The following is a 10,346-nucleotide window of genomic DNA, read 5'->3' as shown; positions in this document are numbered from 1 at the left end:
GTCCAAAGACCTAACCAAAGAACCTAACAGTTAAGGCCTTCCCTAAGAAAACCTAACAATCAACCTTCATCGAAATGACACTGCAACTATCACTCAACTGGGAAGCACTCTATTAATAAGTGCATTACCATTTAAAAAGGAGATAGAGAGATTGGAGGGCCTAATAAATACCCAACCCACCAGCCATGATAGTAACCGCAGAAATTTTCCACCTCACCCAGTCTGAGATACACTCGCCCACCAACAAGGTGAAGGCTCGTCTCGCCAAGGTGAAGAAGCCTAGTCCAAGAAATAATCCATATTATCGTAAGGGCAATAGAGAAATGGGCTAACAGCAATTTAAAGCACAAATCCCACAAACGCAATGTTATGGCCATTGATGTGGCCCTCAAGAAGCAAAAAATGAAAGAGTTGCAGGTTCAATTCTCAGAGGAAGACACCAATATTTTGGTGGATAATGGTAATGATCCCAATGTGGTCACGATGACCATTGCCAATTACCAAGTACAATAGACCTTGGTAAACAGTGGAAGCATAGTGAATCTGACAAAATAATAGGCATTTCGGCAAATGGGATTCTCATATAGTGATCTAAGGCCATTAAGGCCCATTTTTTATTTTGCCAACCGGCCTAATGTCATGAAAGGCTCTATCACCCTACTAGTCACTATGGGAGATGGCAAGTACATTTTCACTACATTGGCAGATTTTTTGGTAGTGGACAAACTTCTGCATATAATCTGATTTTTGGTAGGCTATTAATAAAGAAGGCCAAAATGGCAATAGCTATTTATTACCTGAAGGTTAAGTTTCTCACACCCATAGAGGTGGAATACATGAAAACCAACCAAGTCACAGCACGCTAATGCCATTTGCTAAGCCTTCAGTTAATGTAGAAGGAAGATCAAACAACAAACATTCCACCTCCACTGTCAGACATAGTCCAATTCCCTACCTTCAAACACAATCTAATTCCCCACCCTCAATCCACCTAATAAATCCTATTTTAGCCTAAACACTCAGCATAGACTGAGTGGACATTCGCTGTGAAACAAGGGAGTCCAAGGCTTGCCTATCGAGCAAACAGTCCCAGTCTAGCTGTATCCACCAAATTTAGAGTTGGTACCCAAACAGGTTCATTGTTGGACCTTAATGCAAAAAGCATACTACATAGGTTTTTATAGCGAAATGCAGACATGTTTGCTTGGTTTGCTGCAGATATAGCAGGTATAGACGAACATGCTATCATTCATCATTTGAATATGAACCTAGTTGCCAAGCTAGTGAAGTAAAAGAAAAGATGTTTTGCCTTTAAGCAAATATAGGCAATCAAGGAAGAAGTTGATAAGCTATTGGCGATTGGATATATCAGAGAAGTAAAATGCCTAAAGTGGTTCACCAATGTTGTCATGGTGAAAAAGGCTAATGGAAAATGGCAAATGTGTATGGATTTTACAGATTTTAACAAGGCTTGCCCTAAAAACAATTTCCATTTACCTTCGATTGATCGGTTGGTTGACTCCTCTGCAGGTTATAAATATTTAAGCCTCATGAATGCCTTCGCAGGGTACAACCAGATTATGTTAGCAATGGTGTACTTGGAAAAAATGTCTTTTATTATTAAAGATGGTTTGTTTTGCTACATGGTCATGCCCTCCAGGCTTAAGAATGTAGGAGCTGCCTATCAGAAGCTGGTTAACAAGTTTTTTAAGGAGCAGATTGGTCGGTCCTTAAACGTGTAAGTGGATGACATGCTAGTCAAGAGCCCTTCGTTGGAGCAACATGTATAGGAACTGGCAAGGACTTTCTCTATCCTGAGAGAATACAACATGAAGTTGACTCTAGCCAAATATACTTTCAGTGTGAAAGTAAAAAAATTTTAAGGGTTTATGGTTTTTAAAAGGGGTATTGAGGTGAACCCTGAAAAGGTAACTGCCATTTTGGATATAAATCCCTCACGAACTACTAAGGAGATATAGAGATTGACAGAATGAGTGGCAAGCTTCAATCGATTTGTATCCAAATTGGCTGACAAGTGTTTAACTTTCTTCAAAGTTTTTCAAAATACAACCAAATTTAAATGAGACGATAAATGCTAGAAGCCTTCGAAAAATTATAACAGTACCTTTACTCACCCCTTTTGCTTGTTAGCCCTGTCTTTGGCAAACCACTATATATGTATCTGGTAGCATCTAAATATACAGTGGTTGCAGTATTGATTAAAGAAGCAAAGGGAAATCAAGTCCCAGTGTATTATGCTAGCTGAGCATTACAAAATGGGAAAGTTAATTATATACAACTGAAAAAGATAGCTTTAACACTGGTGAAAGCCATTTGCCGACTAAGACTATTTTCAGGCGCATGCCACATTATGTTGACAAAACAACCACTCAAAGAGGTTCTGCACAAGATTGACACTTGAGGAAGAATTACGAAGTGGAGTGTTGAACTCAGTGAATTCCACATTGAGTACAAGCCTAGGAAGATTATTAAGGCCCAAGCTTTAGTTAATTTTCTCACAGAATGCTTACTTACCCCTGAAATATAAGTCCCACAGCAACATAATGAAAAACCCAACCCCAACCTCAACTCGAGCAAAACTAGAAAAAAAAAACAAAAAAAAAGATAAACCTGTCGAGCCCCACACATCACCCCCCAGATTATCCAACACCCTCTAATATCAAGCCCTTGCCCGAACAAACGTGGATATTGTATACAGATGATTCCTCAAGAAAGGACAACTCTGGTGCAGGAATTTTATTGTTGAGCCCTCAGGACAAGAATGGTAGTATAGCTTGCATTTTGGTTTCTCTGTCTTCAACAACGTAATTGAGTACGAGGCTTTAGCTATAGGGTTAGAGCTGATAGCTAGCATAAACGTGAAGGACTTGATTGCATACATAGATTCCGAGCTGATTGCTCGCTAAGTGAATAGCGAGTATGAAGTCGGAGATCTTACGCTTGCTAAATACCAAGTAATAATTCGCCAACTCAATCGGCTCTTCACAACAATAACCCTGTAGCAGGTCTCTCGTGCCAGCAACACTAAGATTGATGCATTGTCTAAGTTGGTGGCCTATATTGATATAAAAAAGTGTGGGAAAACTTTTATTGGAATATGTGTCAACACCCCTTTACTTACAAGCTCTCCCCTTCCAGTGTATAGAAGATAAAGACACCTAGATGACCCTTATCAAAAACTACCTTAAAGGGAAGCACCTTTTAGCCTCCCATAATGCAAAAAAGTCCAAAAAGTAGTAGCTCGATTTGCATTAGTTAGGGATATTTTGTACGAGAAAGCTTTCTCAGCTCCTCTCTGTCTATCCCCATTTGAAGCAAAATATGCCTTATGGGAAATCCATAAGAGGATATGTAATCACCATGTAGGCGGGCTAGCACTTACACAAAAGGCATTGAGAGAAGGCTACTACTAGCCTGCATTAAAGAAAGATACAGTTGAGTTGGTTAAGAAATATGACAAGTGTCAAAAGTTTACCGAGGTCCTTAGGTAGACAACAAAAGCATTTAACCAAATATTCAGCCCTCTGTGGGGCATTGAGATCATGGGTCCATTCCCCATGGCGATCGCCTAAAAAAAGTTTATGATTGTGGCCTATGATTATTTTACCAAATGAGTAGAGGCAGACCATGTGGTCACTATTACCCTTAAGACAGTGGAAGATTTTGTATGAAAGTGTATTATTTGTAGATTTGGCCTTCCTCACACTATTGTGATGGATAATGGGACATAGTTCCAACCAGATAAGTTGAAACGATTTTGCCAGAATTTCAAGATAGCCCAGGTACACAGCTAAGTGGCCAATACTCGAACCAACGATCAAGTAGAATCCATGAAACAGCATATCTTAACTGCCTTAAAAAAGAAGCCTGACAAGGCTAAAAAGGCTTAGGTGGAAGAAGCTTGTACCATACTTTGGGCGATTAAAACCACAGACCATTCAGCAGCAAGGAAAACACCCTTTACATTGACTTATGGGATAGAGGTAGTTATACCTGCTGAGATGAGCGTTAACACACTCAGAATAGCATACTTTGATCTTAACCAGAATGAAAAAGCTCTAAAGGCTAACTTGGGGTTGTTGCAAGAAATCAAAAACTTAATAGAGGTTAAAATGGCTGGTTGCTAGAGCTTAGCAGGTGGCTAGGTATTATGACTCTTAAGTTAAGCACAAACACTTTCAAGCAAGTGACCTAATATTCAGGAACTACAAAGATAGTAAACCAATTGTGGAAAGAAAGAAGTTGTCATCCAACTGGGAGGGATCCTATAGAATTTCTGCCACTATCAAATTCGAAGCATACAATATGGAAGAAATGGGGGCAATCCCATACCAAGAACATGTAACGCCACCCACTTGAAGAAATACTGGATATGACCGATGTCCATTATCAAGTCCTTTAAATTTAAACAGTAATTTTATACAGTAATTTTTTCCTCCTTATTGTTCTTTAGTTGTATATTTGGGTTTCATTAGCCCTTTCTTTTCCTGGTAAAGAATTGTATACAGGAAAATTTTAAATTAAGAAATATGGCATCCAACCATTGTGCTCTACAACTCATCCACTTATTATGTTAAGACTCCCACACCAACACACCCAACGTGCACACCTTCTTTATTACGTTAAAACTCTCATGCCAACATGCCCAACACACCTTGCGCCGGACTTTATTATTGCATTAAGGCTTTCACATCAACATGATTAGATGATTTCTATGAGCACATAGATCGTTCAAATAATAATAGTGATCAAAGTCAGATATCATTCTTATGAGGATTAGCTAAAAAGTCTAGGTTAAGTACCTATTATTTAAGCACTCGTTGTAAAGTTAATTCATTAGATTAGAGGGAACATTACTAAGCAAGTCTTAACAAGAAAGTAAAAACAAAGAATAGAAATGAACATAACCAAAAACATTTTCACTAAGTGTAAGAAATGCATACTTGAAAATCTAGGAAAAGCAGTAGCTAAATTGAATTGAATTAATTCTAACATTATTGAAAAGTAAATCTAAGCTAGTGAACATGAATCAGGAAGCTAAAATAACAACCAAATAGTAAGTAAAAGTTCAAACCGAGAAACTTGCACATAATCGAAACTAACTATCTCTTAATCGAAACTTAACTAACTCTTCAACTTCCAAATGAAATGCACATCTAATCCTTCATGAAATTAATTCAAACAAAAACTTGGCTGTAAAAACAGCAATGAAACATGAATCAAAACATAATTAAAGTGAAATTATTCAAGAAAAATCGCAAGGAAATGTTGAAATTTGTTGAATTGAAATTAACTTTAAAATCTGGAACAACAACAAATTCAAAATGAAAATTTAGATCTACTATCCTATAGTGCAGATGAACTAAAATTGAGCTAAAAAAACTTAGATCCACAAGTTTACTACAAGATTTAATAAAGAAATCAAACAAAACAATGCATTTATAAGCTCAATTCAGTTCAACAAAAATCGAATGTAGTAAAAAGAAAAACAGAGCACTTAAGAGAAAATTAGCCAAATAGTATTGAAAAACATTGAATTTAAAGCAAGGAATTGAATCTAAGTAAGTAAACACATGAATTAACAAGATTAAAGTGAGAAAAGAATGGAATAATCGCCTAGCAAGGAGAGATGAATTCTCAAGTGCTATCACCACTTGATCTCTTACTCTACTACTAGATTTTCAACCAAAACTTTCTAGATTTTTATAGAATTTTTTGAAATTGATCTCCTACTCTGCTACTAGATTTTCAACCAAAATTTTCTAGATTTTTAAAGAATTTTTTGAAATGAATTTGAATATGAAATTTTCCAGATTGGTATAGTTATGAATTTAGAGTTTATAGAAAAAAAAAATTGAATAAAAACTCACAAGAATTGAGAAAGATCTGATGTAAAAACCGAAACTACCTCAATGAAAAATTTTACCAAACAGATTTGAGCAACCAATGAAAATGCATGAAATTTAACAAGAAAACTTAAAGGAAGTGAACTTTTATTGGTTGAATCTTAAAGTGGATGCAAAATAAAGGCAACAAAAGTAAATTTTACTAGAAAATTAAAGGAATTTTCTATCAAACAGGCCTCTAAAAGAACAAAGAGACTACTAGAGAGAAAATTAACAAGTAAAATGCTAGAAAAAAAATCTAAAAATGCCAAAAAAATCTCCCTTTCGGCCAGCCATCCCTCTTATTTATAGGCCAAGAATGATGTGTTCCAACCAATCTAATTATAGAAAAGTGCCACCTAGGATGAGACATAAGCTAGATATTTCCATGTCATCAAAGCTTGCTTCCTAAGCTTCTTAGTTTGCTTCACTTCACTTCACTTTTCTTAAACTCTCTTCTTTTGATCCTATGAGCTTTAAGAAGTCAGAATTATGACCAATTAGAAGCATCCAAATCACCACGTCAGTTGTTGCCCATTGGCCTTTCATTTAAATATAAGAAAAGGCACCAACTCCTTTGATCTTTACTAGATGCATCCAATGGTTAAGAATTGATCTTGTTTTCAATTTTAGGCACCAATCTTCCTTCATTTAAGCTTCAATTTCTAGATAATTGGAAGCCTTCTAATTGCCAATTTAAACTTGTAAAAATCCATAAATTTTTAGCTCCAATTGCTAGCTCCAAAACTGCACCTAATGCCTTGTATTCTTTTTAACTCATACAATTTTACTACAAAGATAACAAAGCATTAATGAGCTAAAAAAATATGAAGATTAAAACTTGAATTGGAGTTCATTTAAAGCTCAAATAAGAAAAGAAAGTAATGAAGTAAAGTTAGGAAAAACTCCCAAGTATGGCATTGAAGCAAGTTCACACTAATTTTGGCCAAATAAAGCTTTTTGCACCAAAATGCATCCAAAATGAGTCCAAAAGCTACATTTTTCCTCTTTTCTCATATTCTTACCTACACATTGAATATTTAAGCAATTAAGAATATTTTTGCCAAATTTCTCAAGGAGCAAGCAAATATTCACTAGAAATTATACTAAAAAGATATGATAAAATGCTAAAATTTTAGTACAATCAAACTCCCAAACTTAAGCTTTTACTTGTCATCAAGCAAAATAAGATTGAGCAAGAATCATCACTAATTTTCAATGCTTCATTCATCATGAATCCTCATAGATTGATTAATAGATATAAATAAAACAAAATCATGAACATAGGCTAATCTACAAGAATCAACCTAGACTAAGTTCCTTCCTAATTATGGTTCCAAATGTAAGTAATATATATCATGCATCCTTGCATGAAATCTAATGATGCTACATAAAACATGAGAATTCCAAAACAAATATCAATAAAGTGTAATCAAGTTTCATATGCTTGCCTATCACATCTCTCTCCACTAATGTAGATAAACACATGACTAAAGATCATTTAAGATTTATAAGTTTATAATGTAAGGCTAGAGTCAAGGTATGATAAAAGTTATTTTAGATTTAAATACCCTAACTATGCATCACTTTCATAGGATCATTCTAGGTTAAGCTTTCAAGGTAAAAAAAAGGTAAGAGTTTTCTAAAGAATCACCCCAAACTTAATTTTTTGCATAAATCTTTCTTTCGTTTCTTTCTATCTTTATTATTTCACCACTTTATTTCCTTTTTCTTTTCTTTTTCATGACTTTTTCTTTCCTTTTTTTTTCTTTTACAAGCTAGATTTTTTTTTTCTTTTTTCTCCAAGCTCTACCCTTCCTTCCTAATAATGCATAACTCAAATATGATGCATGAATATTCTAATGCATATAAGGTAAAGACCAAAATATAGGAAATATCACATCAAGGCTTAGGTTTGTAATGTGGTTTCACAATAAAAAAAAAAAAAAAAGAAATATCAAATCATGTGTCCTTTAGGATTTGGCTTCAAGAGATGATCAAAATAAATTCTAGAACACGAAACACAACTTCAAAAACTAATAAAAAAAAATCTCATACTCACATAATCATACAATAGCTAAAAAAACTACAATTCAATGATTAAAATATTATATCACAAATAAAACCCGTACTCAAAAAGTCACTTAACCTTAGCATCATCTTATATTTCACATAATATTCAATTTTTTCCTAAAGCTATATCAATTCTCATTCATTACCTATCGTTGGCTTCATGAAGAACTAATTAAAGAAAACATACTAATGATTCAAACTACAACTAGTCAAGCTCAATTTCAAGGCAAAACTCAAGAAAAATTCAAAAAATTTTACAAAAATTTTTGAACAATTTTCTCATACCCCTAAACTTAAAGAATACATTGTCCTCAGTGTGTAAGTACAAAGTAATAAAGCATAAAAGAGAAACAAGAAAACTCCCTTATTATCTTCGAAGCATGGTGACTAAATGCAGAGTGCAAGTAGCCAAAACTTTTGCTCCTAGCTTACAAGCTTTTATTCACCTACAAAAAAAAAAAAAAACTACAAAAGAAACAAATATAAATATGTACAAAGAAATATAAGCACAACAACAAAATAAGTAAATAAATAAAATATAAAATATAAAATTTGGATTGCCTCTCAAGATTCTTGCATATGCTTTGAGTTAAAATGTTTCGTGGGCATCACAAAAATTAAAAAATAAAAAATAAATTAAAGAAAAATTTTTTTTACATATTCTAAAAAAATTTTACAAACATCTCAGAGATTAAAAAATTAAAAGATAAAATTTAAATGCTCTCAATTTTTTTTCTTTTACAAATGATAAATCTATTGATTATATATATATATATATATATATATATAATCTATACTTGCAATTAAAGTTTTCCCAAAATTGGATTTGTTGTGCACCTCATCTATGCCATAAAAAATAATTAGAGGATAATGTATGGTATTTTAAACTATCCAAAAGCTTCCAAATCTCAGAAAAAAAAGAAAGATAATAAAAAAATTAGAAAGGGAGATTAGCAAGAAAAAAGAAGGGCAAAGAACAAGAAGGAAGAAAGAACATTCCATATATGAAGAGAAGCTGTAAAGGAGAGAACAATGAAAAAATAAAAATACAAAATAAGAAATAAAAAAGAAAAGGAGGACGACAAGAAGAAAAAAAAATGAGAATTGTGAAATATAGTATTTGAGGCATTATGGGTAGATTGAAGGAGAGGGGAATTGAGGAAAGAAAAATGAGTGGGAAATGAAAAGAGATGATTATAGTAAGGATGGAGGAGATACAATCTAGCTCTTGCCAAGATCATATCGGTGCTCTAAATCACCTCCATCATTGACAGCAAGGTAAATTGATTTTGCATTTTCTGTTTGGAAAGCCGTGATTTGGTTAGAAATATTAAATTTTACATTTTGGGTATTGTTGATTTATTTATTTTTTGAAAATTATTGACAGTTTTGTCAAAAACTGGAATTTTGAGAGGAAAATCACTTAATTTTCGTATCTACGATGCCTTCTCAGTTCTCATAGTATTTTGTTGTGCACCAACCTTTAGCTTAAAGTGATTTTAAGATTATCTTTCTCTAAATTTCCAATGGTTTGTGAGCAGCTTTGCTGATGCGAAAGAGGGTCGTTACAACCCAAAAATGGATCCTGTTATGCATGTTTACAACTGAAGGAAAGGATCTCAGGTAACAATTAGATTTTTGTGATTGACATTTGCTTGACGTTTTAATCTATATAAAAAAAAAAAGTAATATTGTATGAATAGTTCGAATATTTTTTGCAAGAATTTTACAGTGGCTTGACTATATTCATCTTATGATTTGCTCATCCTGCAGAGGGCTGTACTACCAAGAAAGCATACAGAGGTTGTTGTAAAAGATACTACAGTCAACAATTAATTAATAATTTATAATTTTCTAGAGTTCTTTTTTTAATTTCATTTATTAAAACATTTTTATTTCATAAATGATCTTTCAAATGAAAATTTTGAAGTTTATTTTAAGTATAAAATTATAGATGAATGAGTTATAGAATTAAATTTATGCATTATCATTTGATAATTAATAAAAATTTTATTTTGATTTAAAAATAAAAAAGATAATTACAATATTTAAACTTCTATTTTATTGCATTTAGCATAAAAAAAATAAAATAATAAATTTAAAAAATAAAAAAAATCTGTACCCTTGATTAAGCAAGAGCAGCCCACTAGTATGAATAAACAGAATTCATCGTGTGATTAGGCTGGCAGGCAGGCAGGCAGGCTTGCTTACAAAATTAGCCCAAAGACGAAAGAATTTTGGTGGGTAAAAGATATCATTAGTAGCCTCCCTTTCTCAACCATTCCTCCAACCTGAAACTCGAGTCATGTGGATGTGGCATATATAAGCACTTTGGGGTCCATTTTTTGGTGTCATAAACCTAAAGGG

The 10,346-nt window shown here is 33.3% G+C and overlaps 1 protein-coding gene across 1 annotated transcript; it reads left to right on the top strand.

The window, feature by feature from the left end:
* The first annotated feature begins 1,409 nt into the window (after positions 1-1,409).
* On the top strand, positions 1,410-9,587 carry LOC149519328 (uncharacterized). The gene is made up of 3 exons (XM_089760263.1): positions 1,410-1,567; positions 1,661-1,738; positions 9,521-9,587. Exons 1-3 carry the CDS (start codon positions 1,410-1,412, stop codon positions 9,585-9,587), a joined length of 303 nt encoding a protein of 100 aa, XP_089616389.1.
* Positions 9,588-10,346: the final 759 nt, after the last annotated feature.

The sequence above is a fragment of the Durio zibethinus genome, chromosome 4 (genome assembly GCF_047325235.1).
Source record: "Durio zibethinus cultivar Kanyao isolate XHJ-2024 chromosome 4, ASM4732523v1, whole genome shotgun sequence".
NCBI lineage: Eukaryota > Viridiplantae > Streptophyta > Magnoliopsida > Malvales > Malvaceae > Durio > Durio zibethinus.
This window is presented reverse-complemented; position numbering and strand designations above follow the sequence as displayed.

Coding starts and splice junctions, on each gene's coding strand:
- LOC149519328 (XM_089760263.1), top strand. CDS start 1,410: ATGGTGAAAAAGGCTAATGGAAAATGGCAAATGTGTATGGATTTTACA. Junction 1,568..1,660: donor CTCATGAATGCCTTCGCAGG/GTACAACCAGAT, acceptor CATGCCCTCCAG/GCTTAAGAATGTAGGAGCTG. Junction 1,739..9,520: donor ATTGGTCGGTCCTTAAACGT/GTAAGTGGATGA, acceptor GTTTGTGAGCAG/CTTTGCTGATGCGAAAGAGG.